Raw genomic sequence first — 16,837 nt, 5'->3', positions numbered from 1 at the left:
GAAGGGGCAAATGAGAATGCCATCGAAAAGAACACTGCAGTCAGGTGGTGGCGGCGCACGCCTTTAGTTCCAGCACTGAAGGCAGAGGCAGGCGAATCTCTGAGTTTGGGGACAGCGTGGTCTACAGAGTGAGTTCCAGAACAGCCAGGGCTATCATTGGATTCAGCCCCAAGAGCTACGTAAACAAACGAGGAAAGAAACACACTCCCCACATAGATTCTATTTAATCTCTTTGGTTCCTGTTGATGAAATATTCTGATTAGAACAATTTAAGGGAGATTTATTTTTATTTCACACGCATAGGTATTTTGCCTGCCTGTTTTTGTCTGCACTGCCTTCATTCCTTATACTCTCAGGCCAGAAGAGGGTGTCAGGCCACTTCTGACAGTTCCAGACAGTTGTTAGCCCCCATGTGGGTGCTGGGCATGGAGCCCTGGTCCCTTGGCAGAGGAGCCAGTGTTCTTGCAGCCCCGGAGAGAACAGGTTTCTTCTGGCTCATGGTTGAAGGGTGCATTCACCATAGTGTGGAAATCACGGCAGCAGGAGCCGGAAGCAGCTGGGCACACCACAATTCCCTTTTTCTTGCCCAGTCCAGGATCCCGGTCCAGAAATGCTCCATCCACAGTGTGTGGTCTTCCTACCTCAGTCGGGTCTAGGCACTCCCAGAGGCCCTTTTCCAGGCGACTCCAGATCCTGTCAAATTGACTATCATTGACCTCCCAACCCCAGGCCTGTGCTTTCCTTGTCCTAAAAGGTATCTGGTGGTTGATCAATGTCTGTTGGAGCAGTAAGAGACAAAGGGAAGGGACAAAGAGGAAAGGAGGTCCTTGTGTTGTGGGCCATTCCAACTAACCCTTGCCTGGTTGCCCAGTTGAACTGGAAGCGCTTAGGGCTCTTCCCAGCTTTGGCTGCTTTCTCTGCTGTCTCTTCTCTCCCCCTCATCTTCATTCTGCCTCTGTAAAGGTTTCCCCTTCCACATTCTGCCTACTTGCTCTTGTGTACTTGTCTTATGTGAAAACACAGGAAGCCCAAACTCCTTTTAGTGGTGACTGCTAAGAAAAACACAGGACCTGGCAATGTTTAGTTTCTCGGTTTTCAGTTTCTCCATGATCCGCTAGTGGGAAACACCCCCTGATTTCTCTGCCTCCTACTGAGTTGTCCAGAGTGGAAGTGATGAATTGACATCCCCTCCTTCTTTCCTTGTGTCCTTTCCGATTGAGAACGTGTGGGTTTCTTCTGTGGGGAAGCTGCTCTTTGGAAACCCAAGGCACAGCTATGGTTGTGTGGTCTGTGCGTCTGTCAAGGGGACTTTCATGACACGTCTCTATTTTTTGTGGCAATTTCTGTGACTTTATAATCCTTTCTACCTGCACACCCAGGATCCAGACTCAGACTCCAGAAAAGGGAGTCTTTTCAGTTTGCTATCACCGTAGTTAATTTACGTGACTGTTACTGTTGTCTTTGTGTGCCACAGTGCTCCGTGGAGGCTAGACTCTGGATCCCTCCCTTACCCTTTCCTATCTTCAGGTAGTTGGACTCAGCAGTGCCAGAGCAAAGGCACTTTGTACTTCACTCTCCGAGCTATCGCGAGGTATCCACCAGAGAAGACTACTCAGACACGTGGATTGAATTAAGGCCATTTTGACGACACTGGGTGTTCGGGATCCCAGTGTAGCACGGGACCTTTCTCAGGGTGAGCTTTTAAGCACAAAAGCTATCTCCCGGGTTGACATCCTTTAGTTAACAGGAACAGTTAGCCAGAAACAGAGCTACAGAGGCTAAAAAAGGAAGGTTAGAGATTTTCCCAGAACTATGGTTCTTTTTCTGTCAGCGGTGCTGTCTGCTGTCTCCATGCTGAGTTTGACAGCCTGAACTGTACGTTCACCATGGAGTCGGCTGTGCTAAGGTCTGGGGCCTGGGACACTACCTCCTTTCAGAGGTGGCACACATCCCTTACCTCTTTTTTTTTTTAAGACAGAGTGTCTTACCTTTCTTTAAGGAATGGACAGACCGATAGACATAGGGTGGTTGACAGATTGCCCTGCCCTGTCAAATCAGAAAAGGCCTAAGAAACTCCATGTGGTAGTGTGAACGTGATACTTAAGTGGAAAACTAATGAGTCAATATGGAGTTTACTTCAGAGGAGTGCACCAATGCTGATTACTCAGTTTTAAAGTATTAGCTGACGAGGGCTTACGTGGGGAGTCCTTTGTAAGCCTTTCATATACATAGTTTTATTGCATTAATTTAGGACTCGTCTCACTAAGTGTCCCTGGCTGGCCTTGAACTCACAGAGATCTGCCTGTCTTTGTGGAGGGAGTAAAGGGTGTGCTCCCAACTAGGTTTTGGTGTCTCACGCCTTTAATCCCAGCACTCAGGCAGGGGCAGGTGGAACTCTGTGAATTTGAGGTCAGCCTGGCCTAGGAGAGCTAATTTCAGGACAGGCTCCAAAGCTACAGAAAAACCCTGTCTCGAAAAACCACCACCACCAAAAAAGAAAAAAAAAGAAAAAGAAAGAAAGAAAGAAAGAAAGAAAGAAAGAAAGAAAGAAAGAAAGAAAAAGAAAGACATGTTCATGGTAGCATAACCTGCTATCTCTGAAGTTGTTGAGGTCACAGTCACCCTGGACCACATGGGGAGAACTTGTTTAAAAACTGGGTGTAGGCAGGGTGTGGTGGCATAGGCCTTTAATCCCAGCACTCTGGGAGGCAAAGTAGGCAGAACTCTATGAGGCCAGCCTGGTCTACATAATGCATTTCAGTGTATTCCAGAGCTACATAAAAGAGAGACCCTGTCTAAAAACCAAACCAAACCAACCAACCAACCAACCAAACAACCAAACAAAAAGCCACCAACAAATAAGTAAATAGTAAAAACAAGCTGTGTTTGTGGGCTTTGTGAACGGAGTAACTGGAGATAGGACAAGTGAGGTGAAAGGCAGAACTGAAGAAAGGAAATTTTGATTTGAGTTCCTCTTCTAGAATGGTGTGCATTTCCAGGCTCTCATTTTCACCAGTCAGCGAGATCAGATTTGTCCTAGAGGAAGCCTGAGCAGCTTGTCCCTCTTCCATCCTCAGGAATGCCTTGGAGGCCAGGTGTGAGGGCTGCCACAGGCCTGCTACCTGGACGTGTCTGATGAGGAGCCCTGCAGAAATACTTGTTACGCTTCCCCTGACAGAGACTCAGCCGCCCTCTGGAGGGATCGGTTCCTTGGAAGTGGTACTGTTCTTAATCCTAGAGCAAGCCCCGTTGAAGATCGATTTGGGATGGATTAGAGGCTTGCTTTTCTCCATCCACAGGAGAGGGCAAGTGGGAAGGAGAGTGAGAAGGCATTTGGGGTTAGGAGGAGGGGCATTGGGAAATTAGAGACCTGGAAATAGATTTCTTTAAACCCTACTTTGCCTTCACACAAGTACTCCTCAAGTCACGCCAGTTTGCAGGTCGAGTGAAAGAGTTGAGGGGTGCATGGAGCCAGGGCTGTTTCCCCCGTGCCTCAGGCCTTCAGGGAAGGCATCTTTAACCCCTTCCACTTGTCTCTCCTCCCTTTTCCTCTGTCTGTTTTGATTTTTTTTTTAAAGAAACTGGAACACTTCTTTTGGCTCAGTGATTTTTGACCACATCCTCTTCAACTGCAACACGCTGAAGTGAAGTGGCGTTTCTTGAGGCGAGTCGGTTTATATCTGGGCTTATAACACTCACATGACTGTTGTGGCATAAATGCATACATTGAAGTATTTTAGAGAGATGGATAAAGCAACTTGCTTATCCATATATGTATCCATACACATATGCATACATATGTACACACATGTTATGCTGAGTGTAGTGGTACAGTTCCAGAGTCCCAGTACTGTGGAGGCAGAAGCAAGAAGATTTTAAGTTCCAGGCCAGCCTGGTCTACATAGCAACTACTTTGGAATGTTTTAAACATGCATCTAAAAATCTATTTGTGCACTTGATCAAATAAACAGTGGAGTATTTCAGTGGCTCTGAATTCCCCCTCTCTCCTCCCCTCCTTTTCCCTCTCCTCTCTTCTTTCTCTTGTTTCCCTCTCCCTGTTCTAGCTTTGTGGGACAGGGGCTCCTGTGGTCTAGGACCCACTGTCTGGATACATTGTTCAGTATCCTCCTGTTTCCGTGAGTGATGGCTTACCTGCTTTTCATTTTTGGACTAATTCAGTTGAGTTGTTGATTATATTTAAGATACAACTGGCTGGGGCGACAGCTAGACAGCTTGCCTGACACCTACAAGCCGCGGGCTTGACGACGGATTACATCTCCTGTGTGCAGTTAGCATGACACTCGTGGAAGAGTTATTTTCAAAGCTCATTAATTTAAAGAGCTAATGAAAAGGTCCTCTGGCACTCAGGAGGGACAATGACTGCTCCACCCACCTTGTAAAGTTTGCCCTCTTTGCTAACTTGAGCACCCTGGCCCCGTGGGAGTAATGGATTCAGGAATTGCAGAAATAGAAAGTTGTTCTTTTGTTGGGCAGGTGATGCACTTTGTTGCCCCAAAGTAGCTTTCTATCATTAAGAGAAACTCTACTGGATAATAAGACAACTCTACATTTTAACTTTTTAATGAGTCAATTATTAACTAGGACAGGATCTTATACATAGTTGTGGCTGGCTCGGGACTTGCTACATAGACTAGGCTGGCTTCTAAATGATCCACCTGCCTCTGCCTCTGAGCGCTGGAACTAGAGATGTGCTCTGTTTATGCCAGCTGGACTTTGGTAGTCTTGATTTTTCTTAGGTATTTCCAAGATGAATCCCAGAGAAACCATGAGCCAGAGGGTTGTAGTCTTCATCAGAAAGATGAATTTTGTGTTCTCAAAGCCTCGCAAGTGGGTTTTGTTCACACTTTGATTTCCCATAGACCCTGGGTCCCATACAAGGGTGGCTTTTAAAGCAGTAGGCGATAACGTGCACACAACCTTCATGCACTGGGATGGCTTCTCCTGGACTTCTAGCTCACTTGAATCTATTACCACTAGTGAGACCCACTTCCACTTTAGACGATTCTAATTTACATTATAAACCACTCAGAATCCAGAGACTATCAGGTCTACTTTAAATCCTATTCCCTCTTCTCTGGGGAAATATTTGCTGTAATTTTTTTGTTGCCATATTTAAACTGTCTCACTTGAGACAGAGTGCAGTCACTTGTTTATTTTGTGGCGTGGGGATCAAACACAGGGTCATTTTTGCACGTTGGGAAAAGTTCTGCTAAGCCACAGACCCAACCCAAAAAGAAATTTGTTTTAATGGAGTCTCACTACGTAACCATGGCTGGCCTGGAACATGCTGCTCTGCCTGCCTCTGCCTGCCGAGTACTGGATTAAAAGTGCATGCCATGGTCCAACCTGGACGGTCCCCTCCCACATCTTGCTAAATTTTTACTCCTTTTCTTTTAGAACAAACCCGTACAAGATAAAAACAGGAGTATGACCCCGTGTAGACGGGAAGGTATTTAAATGCTGGTTTTCAGCAGAAAGACCTTGCCTTTAATTTTAATACTAATGACATTTATAGCCTGTTCCAAATGGAGATTTTTGAATAAATGATATTTTCTCTAGTTTTATGCCTGAGATTATTTTGTTTACAGAAAAAGGGACCACAGTTGGCATATAAGTCCCTTATAAAATGATTTAGCACTTTCATATAACGTATGCACATTTCATGATTTACACAGAGAAGGATATGTCTGTGTGGACCTTTATTTCATGAGCTGTCTCTGCATCGTCCAAGTGAGCCTCCTGTCTCAGCCTCCAGAGTAGCTGAGCTTCTTGGTGTGAACCACTGCATTCTGAGGAAGTTATTTCCTAACATCTTTCTCAGGCTTTCAAGAGGACAGCCCACCTGCTCATGTATGATTGCTCTCTTTTATTGATTTTTTTAAAATGTGTATGGGGGTTTTGCCTGCATCTATGTCTGTGTACCGTGTGTGTGTGTGATGCCTGCAGAGGCCAGAAGAGAGCTTCGGATCCCTTGGGACTGGAGTTACAGTTAAGAGCTGGGATGCGATGCTGGAAATTGAACGTGGGTTCCGTGGAAGAGCAGCTGAGCCATCTCTCCAGCCCCTCGTGCATGTTCTTGCATTGCCATTTGGGGCCTATGGCTCCCTAAGTCATACAGGTCTCTTGAATCCTTCACTACGCCATGATGTGTCTTGAGTATGGGAAACTGTCTTGCTTACGGTAGCATTTGTAAAGTTTCCCCACATGCTTGGAAGCGTAAACTTTATCTTTTGCAATGAACACCTGCAGTTGTTTCCCTCAGAGACAGCCTTGCCAGGTGCCACTCAGAAGTCTGAATTGTTCTTTCAAGGAAACACGGCAGTCCATGTTCAGTGTGCAGCTAGCTCACTTGCACTGCCCTCCCCAGTTCAGTTTCCATATTGTCACAAAGAAAGAGAACTGTGCCCTAACTCACTGCTTTCAGACTGCCTTCTCAGATCTGAGCTCCTGGTTCTCCGTCTTAGAGTCCTCTCTCCTCCCAGCCATATCACTCCTGTCTCCTAATCCGAAGTGCTGGGATTAAAGGCGTGTGAGCTCAAGTGCTGGCATCACCTTTGTGTGAGCTGTTGCTCCTGGATTCGACCTTGTGTAGCCCAGGGTGGCCTTGAACTAACAGATCTGTCTGCCTCTGGCGTCCTGAGATTAAAGGTGTGTGCCACCACTCTGCCAACAGCGTCTTGTGTTGTTCTTTGAAAATGGTTCTGACCTCTTGAGAGTGGACTCCCGGGAGTCTAGAGAGACCTTCCAATAGTAATCTTGGTGCCCGGCCGTTTAGTCTTTACAACTGGACAGTCAGCGACCTGAGCAATATACCGCGCCTAGTCCCGGTCGAACCCGGAGCGCACCGGGTAAGAAGGGCCGTTCAGTATTGCTCTAAAGGTTTCCCGCGCCCGCAGCAAGCTGGTCCTGGGCGCAGCCGAAGTCCTTTTCCTGCCTCTCTGCCCATCATAGTTCTTAGTCGCTTCCCAGGCAAGGCTTGGTACCTTTTCTGATGTCAGAGTTGCACGCAATTTCGATTGTACTTTCGAGCGTTTATTGACTCGTTTTACATCATGGTTTTTGTTTTGGGAGGGAAGCAATTCTTTTTAATTTACTAGGGGACTTCCCCGAATGGTTGTTTTCTGGTTAATCCGCATACTGCCCCAAGAGGGAAGTCGTTGTGTAAACACTTGTCTCTGAGTACCAAACTCAAAACTGAAAGCAAAGTTAAAGCAGTATTGCTTGCGGATCTCTGATGTTTCCGACGGCAAGTTCGGCAGTGGCAGCGGCCAGAAGCAGCGAAGGCGGTGTTGGGCTGCCGGCTCCCCGCACAAACCCGCAGCTCCAGGACGCCGAGGTCCCAGCCGGAGCGCAGGGGTCCCCGGAGCGCGCGCTTGCACGGCGGGACTGAAGGCTGAGCCAGCCAAGCGCGCTGCCCTTAAAAGGAGGCGGGCCGTACCACCGCGGCGCCCGCGGGAGGGGGGTCCCGGCGAGCTCGGGCACCTTGAGGGGAGCCGAGGGCCGTGCGTTTCGCCCTTGAAGTGCGAGCCAACTGAGAGCGGGGAGCCCGCGGCGGGCGGCGGGGACGCGTCCGGTGGTCTAGAAGTTCCGGAGAGTGCCCCGGGGCGGTGGGCAGCGCTGGTCCCCGGGCTCGAGCGAGGTGCGGTTCGCCCGGCGGCCCCCGGTGCCCGGATGTCCGTCAGGCTCGGCGCGAGCCGTGACTCCGGGGGGGCGGAGGCGGCGCTGAGGTCGCGGAGCGGAGGACGCAGCGGCAGGGAGCTGTGAGTCCGCGCGCCTGGGGCGTCCGCTGAGCAGTGTCGCCGAGGGCTGCGGTAATGGAGAGCGCGGCGCGGGCGGAGGGGCCCGCGGGCCGAGGGCTCTGATGGACACAGGACGCCGGACTGTGTGAGCCGAGCCATGGCAGCCCACTCCAGGTGAGGCGGGCGCGGGGGTCTTCCTTCCCGGACCGGTGAGCGGTCGCGGGGGCCGGAGCTGGGGCGACGCCGGTGGGGGTGCGGGTGCGGGGACCGCAGGAAGCCGCTGGCTCACTGCTATCTCATCCCTGCCGAGTGTCAGGCAGAAAACAGTGCCTGCACCGGGTGCAGAGGGACCGCCCGAAAAGTTAAGGTTAAAGTTAAAGCTCCCGCTTTTGCCCTCAAGTGCTGTTATTTTTCCGGCAAGTGAAGTTGGTTTCAGTCGCGGGAGCTTGGGTTTTCACCTGTGCACTCTTTGGCTCTTTCCTCGTTGCTCCATTGATGTCTTCAAAGGAAACTTGGAAGTACACTTAATGGAAAATAGAATTCGCCCCGGAGAGGGTGGGGGAGGATTTGCCTGGTGAGTAATGAAGATTTTCCAGCTAGAATGTAGGATTCCACATAAAACGGCAGTGCCTGAGTGGATCTGCTGAGTAGGCAGAGGCCGGAATGCGCCCGGTTGGTGAAGGGGAGCGTGGCTAATGACCCGCAGTCGCTGTCAGAGAACTCTGCACCGCAAGGACCCAGAGCCCTGCCTTTGCCAGGGTTTTCAGGTCTCGAAAGGAGCCTTAAAAAACTTGACCGCGCACCAGCGATTGCCTAAGATTCAAACTGTTAAGTGCAATTGCATTTCAGTCGTGACAGCAATTGGTGGTCAGGGAAGCGGAGTGGAGGCGGCGGGGCGGGGTGGGGGGGGAGGTGTACCGTTTTAAAACTTTTTTCCAGAAAGCAGTGTGGCTGCAGAGGTTTACAGTTACAGAGGCTCTGTCTTCGGTGTCATACTTGGTGCAGGATGGTGACTTGAAGGGGATCTGGAAGCTGAGCCGAACTAATTTTTAGGTCTCAGATCATGGAGAGCAGTAGATGCGTAAAACGTTAGAGATCCGGTAGATATGACTTGAATTTTCCTAAGAGATAAAAACTTTCTAGGAGGGAACGAACTTCTCTAAACAGAAAACCTCCTGAGTGATGCCTACTTTAAAAACAAATTTAATCTTCTCAACTCAGCTTAACGCTCTACCTCCATTTTATTGCATGTTCGGAGGAAAAGGTTCCTAACTGATCAAAGGGGTAGGGACAGAAGTCTCAGCTATGAAAACCTTCCACTCAATGCTAACTAAAAAAATGTTTGTTTGCGTGGAATATGTCCCCAAACCCCTGCATTCCCAGCCCCTGAGCTCATGGCACAAACAGAAACTGGATTTTCATAATGTCATCATAATTACTACAGGTGTCTTAAGCCTCTCACATTTACCGCTCGTTTGAAATTAAGAACTGGACAGTGGTGGCGCATGCCTTTAATCCCAGCACTCAGGAGGCAGAAGCAGGCGGATCTCTGTAAGTTTGAGGCCAGCCTGATCTACAAAGGGAGTTCCAGGACAGCTAGGGCAACACAGAGAAATCTTGTCTCCAAAAACAACAACAAGAAAGAAATTAAGAATTGTTGTCTTCTTTGCTATTACTCCATTACTTTGTATGATACATTTTGACAAATATCTTTTACATATTTGTTTCCTTTGTGTTCTTATGTAATTCATCGTGTATTAAAAAAACTATCCTGAGTGCCATTATTTGTCAGACTGCCTTAAGAGCCCATGGCACAAAACCTGAGGTGAAGGTACCGCTATCAAATCGCACTGTTAGAGCATGGGGCTGTGAACCCAGGTTCGATTGTTCCAATGCCTGAGCCCTTAGACTAACGTCAGACATAAAATTAGATAAAAGTTAAATTGGATACTGTGTATCAGACTCAGCATTGAGCTGCTGTAATTGGATTATCTCTCTGGTCACCTAAAAAGATAAGTTTATTATCTACACTTGGTAGTTAGGAAACTGAGGCCCAGTCAGGGTGTTTGTGGCCCAAGCTCACACAGGTGGAACATGCCTGACCTGAGTTGGACTGAGTAGCTGCTAGCTACAGTGTAGCACTTCCTGGCTGGCTGTTGCCTCCTTAGCTGTACCTCGCTTGAAGAGTGCATAATTTTACTTCTGCTAAGATTGCTCTGCTGCAAAATAATCTGTCAGTGTGGCTGCTCAACGCATTAGCAAATGAAATAGGAGGTCCTTATATTACTTCTGGTCCATACCTGGCCTGGCTACAAGCTCTGGAACCAGATACAAAAAAATGACAAAGGGCCATTGTCTGTTGTTTTCTTAGCCTGCACGCCGAGAGTGGATGCCATATTGTAAATATCTCTTCAGTTACACCTTGAATGTAGTTGGTGTGATAGAGTAGATAATCTTTGAGATTCAAAGAGAGGATGTATAACAGAGGTTCACGATTTTGGGATTCCATCAAGTTTCCGTGGGAGTGCTGAGAGAAGGAAGCAGTCTCTGTGATGCTAAGGTCACGAGCACACGCCACATAGATGCTTCACTTGTTTGCCTTAGTGACAGTTAATGTGGCCTGTCAGGCTTAGAGATACACAGCCATGGTGATTAAGAACACTTGCTCTTGCAGGGAACCCAAGCTCTGTTTCCTACCCTCACAGGACAGCTCACAACCATCTATAACTCCAGTTCCAGGTCCAGTGCCCCTTCTGACCTCCTTGGACATCAGGCAGTCACTTAGCACACACACATACAGGCACAAACACTCACACACAATCAAAAATCTAAAATCCCAACAAACCTACCACACACAGTTTCATTGCACATAGACATGACTGTGGGCAGCGAAAGTGACTGTAGGAATCAGCCACCCCTGACCAGTGTGAACTGGGCTGTGTGGGGCTGCGCATCCCCTTCTCCGTGGCTCTTCAAGGCAGGGAGGGCACTGCTGCTCACTTTCGGGGTTACTGTTTCAGTTGTGAGTGATGGCTAGTTATTTCTGGGCTCACAAGCAGCTCTAAAACCAAGATTCTATACTTTTCTTCCTACGAAGTCCTGAGAGTAGGGTATTAATTTTTGTTTTGCTTTGGCGGTAGCTAGTCCCCCTCCCTCCCTCCCTTCCTCCCTCTCTCTCTCCCTCCCTCCCTCCCTCCTTCCTTCCCTCCCTCCCTTTTTCCCTCCCTTCAGCCAGTACTGACTGTCCTGGATCTCACTTTGGTGAACAGGCTGGCCTTGAACTCATGATCCACCTCCCCGTCTTGGGCTCAAAGGCAGGTGCCTCTGTGTTTGGTGGTAGTAGATTTCTTAGGAATGAAAGTCAATTGTTAACTACAACCTGGAAAAGAAAATTTGGGAGTTAGTCAGAGCAGGGCATACGCTATGTCCCAGGCCAGTATGGTTTCTCTCTTGTAAACATAACACACCCTGAACCTACTTCCTTGAGAGAACTGGTAGAAGCTTGATTTCTTTCATATGAAACGGTTATAGAGTCTCTTCTAAATGGAGGCTGTTCTTTATGGAATTATAGAAATTAATAAACTCCACAGCACTGGCCCTTATCCTATGTAGGGTGCTTGCTTCATGCTGAGGAACAATGTTGATTGCTAGAATGAAAAGGTGTGTGTCAGAATCTGCAGCAACCCCTGCCCCCAATTCTTCATTGAAATAGTCCATGGATTCTAGGATGAAATACATACACATCTTCTCTCATCAGGAATTATCAGGTGTAAAATCCTTCTTATACTGGGCTCGATCATAGACTCTGTAATCCCAGCACAGGGGAACTAGAGGAGATGACAGCCGCAAGTTCAGGACCAGCCAGGGCAATTCTTTGTGCTGTGACAGTCACCGTGGTCCACACCTACAATGGTGAAGGGTGTATGGGTGGCATGGGGGAGTTGGACTTATTTGTGAGAATTGCTTCTGGTGTTAAAAGCCTCTGGGCACTGCAAAAGGAGCTGAGGGCTAGCCACTCTCTCACAGTTTTCCTTGGAACATTGACCTGTCAGTGCAGACGAAGCCCCCAAAGTCAATAAAGACACAAAGTCAGATTTTTCCCAAGCTCAATACAAAGTGTTTTTTAGTGGTTCTCTCTGATTCTAGGAGGAGAAACTGTTCTGTTGTGGGAAGTACTGCCTTCAAACTGGTACAGAACCAGTTTGGCCCCACCCTGTGCTTCCACCACCCACTGGGGAGCTACTGATTGCCTGCAAGGAAGAAAACCCAGAATGCAAAGTAGCTGCGACTAAACAGAATAATTTTTGAGAAAGGAAGAGATTTGGAGGGGAGAATGTGTGCCATTCCTTGACCAGTCCCCCACTGGCCCCCCACCGTCCCCTCTGTGACAGGAGACACATGCAGGTCTTCAGGGGTTACTTTCTAGTTCAGCGAGCTTCCTGACTCACTGTCTAGTTCTTTCCCAGATGAAGACTGCAGGAGCCATGAGTCATTCTTTCTTCAAGTCAGCTGGCTTTGTGGGGATGTTGTTTGAAAGAATGAATGGAAATGATCTCTTCAGAGATCTGGGTGGTTCTATGGCTTAGCATGAGCTGTTCCATTGCTGGATGGTCCTGGCTCATGAGAATGAGAATTCACGAATGCTGTTCAACAGTTGTTAAAATCAAGCACGTTCAGGGGGAATTAGTCTCCATCGTGGGTGCGAGGTGACAGGACATCATTTCTCTCTTATTCCAGCTGATGTGTCAGGAAAAGCTGTAGAAAGGGAATCCATGGCTGTTTAGCTCTGAAGTGTTGTATAACTCAACTGCCTTTATATATAAACCTTTTTTTTTTTTTTTTTTTTTTTTGGTTTTTAGGCGTCTCAAATTCTCCATTTGTTTTGCAGGACTCACAAGTAAGTGCGTTTCAATTGAGAATGTGAGATGCCTTGGAAATACAGTTTGTGCCCCTGGGAAGTGGCACTTGCTGGTCCAGCCCCGTGGCCGCCCAAGCTGGAGTAGGGTTTCGGTGCAGGTGCAGGTGCCGTTCTGCCGTAGAGCTTCAGTGCTCCCCTGGGTTTCTCCCTGACACGGGAGTCTGCTTTGCCTTAGATTGTCATCCTTCAGGTCACGATAGACACAACAGGCACTGATTTGCTCAGGGCAGTGGAGCAAGGAGATTGCACGGTGTCCTCGCACACTGAACATTACTTGCCTGACGTGGTGGCGCACGCTCATAACCCAGCACAGCCAAGGCTACATTGTGAGAGAGAAAAAAGTAACAGCTGAAGTTTAGTTTTAGACTCAGTAGAAAAATAAAATTTATATTTTGGTGTCTGACACCTCAGAGAGCCAAACGTGAAGGTTAGCTTTCTTTAGTCCTGAGTGCTGACTTCTGGGTGGCAGAGTGTGGCAGAGTGTGGAGGCTCCTTCCCGGGTGCACTTTCCTCTCCTGTCTCTCCTAAGGGTTAAAGCTTAACCCGATGGCTTAGCTGGTGGACATGGGATCCCGAAAGCCTCTGTCTCCGCTAAAAGTCTCTTTTCTTGTGTTGATTTATTAGCTTTGCTTTTAATTTAACTGGCTTAAATGCCTGTAGGAGTCTCAGGGCTGGAATTTGATGTTAGATTTAAAGCATTAGCAAGAAAGTCTCGGTACTGACATTATCTTGTACAAAGGAGCAGAAGTAAACAAAGGGAGAAATATTTTTATTGACTCTTAAACGGTGTTTATTTTAGAATTAGGCCTTATCTTTTTAAAGAACACCCACAGTTTGTTCACAACTGAAAACTACCGAGAACTGTCTCTCCACTTTGTGACTCACAGAAGTGGTGTGTGGCGTGCTGAAGGCTGTGGGGTCTTTTAGGAGGAGCCCGCCCCGCGGAGCACTGACTGGTGGCCGTTCTTCAGGCTCTCGCTGCTGCTGCTGCTGCTGCTGCTGCTGTCCCAAGGATCTTGTCTTTCAGTATTGCTTGCTTCTGAATTGGCGTCTGAACACCTGAAGTCAAGGAATGTTTTAGGGATGTGTGAGTCCTCATCCTTGGCTGAACACAAGAATCACCAAGGTACTTGTTAACACCAGTGTGGCTTCCCTTCCCCCAGAGCTGCTGATTGGTCAGGTCCTGGGTGGAGCCAGGGTGCAGCCTTGCCGCCCCGAGGCCAGGGGCCCACACATCTCTGTGAACTGCTTAGCGAGACAGGAAGAAGTCATGCAAGTGCAATGTGGTTAAATTTTTATTTAAGGCACAACTCAGGTATTCACTTTCTCTCCTGCGAACACGGAACGGAACAGCAGAAAGTGTAGGCGAACTCCCTCCTTCCCTGTTCATATTGTTCTTAGTCTCTGACATGTTAATAATAGACGGGCGGCTGTTTACGCTTTAAATATGAAGGAAAGGTGCCGGCAGGGATAGCGGTTGATCATGGGGCACCTGACAAGGTCTGCCGCTTCCCAAGGAACTCATTCAGTTGCCCCCGTTGGCTTTCTTCCTATACCACTTAGCCACTCTCTCATCCACCCCCTCCTCGCCGAGCTCACAGGTGCCCAGGTGAAGTCACGCAACTGGGACTTGCTGGTGACTGAACGGGCGCTGACACAGGTGGAAGCCTCTTGTGTTTGAGCGAAAGCATTGCCTTGGTGTCCTGGTATCAACTCCGACAGTGGGACCACTACTTGGAAGTCAGTGTTCAATGAAGGCACATGTCACTTCCTGTGGCACCAGAGGTGGTGCTGCCACTTCTCAGTCCCTGGAGCCCTCCTTCCAGGGGCTCCTGTCAGAAGCAGAGGTCGGTGAAATATGGAGCACACTCGAGGGTGCCGTGCGGTGTAATTAAAGTTTGATTTGCTGCACGTGTTTTTGTGGCCTCGACAGACCACAGTCAACACGTGACGTTCATCCTGAGTAGTGTGTCTGGGTTGTTTGTTGAAGCTACACTTCCCCCTCTCACCTCCCCACTTAAGAATGGAGGCCTATCTGATGCACCGCGGAGGTAAATGTACGGCAAACACTATAGCATTAGCTGCAGTTCTCATAGAGCAAGGGAAGTTGACAGTCTGGTAGAAAGTATTTATTTTTAGTCCTTTCGCCGACTAATTTCTAAGTAGCAAGCCCATTCTTAGTAGTTTGGAGTTACCAAAACATTGATTAAGGAGAGTCCACAGTATTCTAATTATTATGTTTTTATTTTTTTCCCTGAAAGGGGAAAATTCATCTCACTGAGACAATATGCTGGATTTTAAATAGTTTAAAAGTTGGCTTATAAAACAATCTGTGTAGACTTCAGGTTAACTCAAGCTGCAACACTGAATGTCCTCCAGTGACTCTGAGTCACCATTACTCAGGGATTGTTTTCTTTTCGTCTTTCACAGCCCGTGTCTTCCATCCCTTCACTCTCCATTCAGACATAGGCCACGTCCTCATTAACTCCATTCAGAAAACTCTGTCCCAAACTCCTGGACGCAGACACAGGCGGATCTCTGTGAGTTTGAGGCCAGGCTGATTTACAAAGCGAGTTCCAGGATGGTCAGGGATACACCTGTCTGGAAAACCTAAGAAAACATAAAGACTACATAAATATAACAGAAGCATGTAAATTGCCAGTATGTGGGGTTTTGTTTGTGTGCCTCCGTGGCATGGGCTTGGTTTCTAGAAATGCCTTCCGTATTCCCATTGTAGCCAGCGTGCCGGCCTCAGGATGAAGTGAGACTCTTCAGGCTCATGTCTTTGAGTTTAATCTGTAGTTCTTAAATTTCTGGAACTTTCCATGTCCAGTGTAAAGCTTGATTTCTTCCGAGGTTGCCCGTTCTCCATCCTCCGGCGTGCTAGCAAAGCTTCGCCACCAGACTGTTCTGCCCTGCACGCTCCTAAGGGTCCTAAAGCATGCTGAGTGGTGACCGGCAGCAGCGCTCTTGGCTGTGAGCACCATTGCTGTCTTCTGTTTCCTGTGTTACATCCCAGTCTGTGATTGTTCTATCCTGGTGAGAAACACGGCTTCATCTGTAACATTTCCTCTCATCTAGCTTTGATTTGGTGTGTCTGGGTTTTGGCCTGCATGTGTATCTTTGCACTCCATGTGTGCAGTGCCTACAGAGGTCAGAGAGAGGGCATCAGACCCCCTGGGATTGAAGTTACAGATGGTTGTGAGCTGCCATATATGTCTTCTAGAATAGCAGCTAAGGGTTTTCGCCCAGTCATCTCGCCATCCTTCATTGATTTTGTTTTTTAATTACCATACTAAGTGGAATAACATTGACCGTAAACGGGTTTCTGGATATTTTATTTATTTATTTTATTTTTTATATTTTGAGACAGGGTTTTCTCTCTTAACAGAGTTGTATTAATAGCTCTGACTGTTCGGGAACTCACTGTGTAGACCATGCTGGCCTAGAGCTCACAGGGATCCATCTACCTCTGCCTCCCTAGTATTGGGATTAAAGGCTTATTTATTTGTTTATTTAGTGAAGGGCAAGTTTTATGTTTTGTTTTTTGTTTCTTGGTTTTTTTTTTTTTCTTTTTTTCTCTCAAGACAGGGTTTCTCTGTGTAGCTCTGACTGTCCTGGAACTAAGTCATAACTCACTCTGTAAACCTGTAAACCAGGCTGGCCTTGAACTCTCTCAGAGATCTGACTTCCTCTGTCTTCTGAGTGCTGGGATTAAAGGCAATCACCACCACAGCCCCACAAAGGACAAGTTTTAAAGTTATGTTTATATACAAAACAACTAAACAGTGTATATTTAGCCCTCTTTAGTGCCGAGTTCTTTGACTTTTGATTTTCCAGTTTGGCAAGTGAGCCACAGATTTTGGAGCCAGGATATTGGCTCCCCTGGTGACCACAGATCTAATCTACCCTTTTACCTGGCCCTGATGGCTCCCACCACCTTTGTCTTTGGCCCTTTGTCTTCTGAGTTAACAGTCGTGAAGGCCATGGTGGTGCACAGCTTCCTTTGGGCCAGCCTGGCCTTCCCTCCCATTGATGATGACCCCCTCCATCTTGTGAGACAGGGCAGGCTGGAAGATCATCCGCTTGTTGGAGTGCTCATCTCCTGTGATCACCACAAGCTGAGCCTTCTTGTTCTCTAGCAGGGTAGTGACCAGAC

At 47.8% G+C, this 16,837-nt stretch overlaps 1 protein-coding gene and 1 long non-coding RNA gene across 6 annotated transcripts in view; one reads left to right on the top strand and one right to left on the bottom strand.

Moving 5' to 3' along the window:
- Positions 1–16,837, top strand: part of Aff1 (ALF transcription elongation factor 1) — a 160,191-nt gene that overhangs the window by 49,465 nt on the left and 93,889 nt on the right. The window contains exon 1 of one of the 5 annotated variants that reach the window (XM_087908825.1): positions 7,463–7,934. The exons of 3 other annotated variants lie outside the window; for them this stretch is intronic. In XM_087908825.1, the coding sequence (XP_087764951.1) occupies positions 7,918–7,934 (17 nt within the window). In that variant the 5' untranslated portion in view covers positions 7,463–7,917. Of the gene's footprint in view, positions 1–7,462; positions 7,935–16,837 lie in introns of those variants that run through there. One more of the 5 variants, XM_048427327.3, reaches the window with a different exon arrangement.
- Positions 11,867–13,812, bottom strand: LOC146893747 (uncharacterized). The gene is made up of 2 exons (XR_015002621.2): positions 13,564–13,812; positions 11,867–12,997 (listed from the first exon to the last, which is right to left on the bottom strand). It is a non-coding gene; the product is annotated as an uncharacterized LOC146893747 (long non-coding RNA).

The sequence above is a fragment of the Myodes glareolus genome, chromosome 8, assembly GCF_982192425.1.
Source record: "Myodes glareolus chromosome 8, mMyoGla1.1, whole genome shotgun sequence".
Lineage (NCBI taxonomy): Eukaryota > Metazoa > Chordata > Mammalia > Rodentia > Cricetidae > Myodes > Myodes glareolus.
Note: the sequence above shows the minus strand (reverse complement) of the source record. Positions and strands in the feature narration are given on the sequence as shown.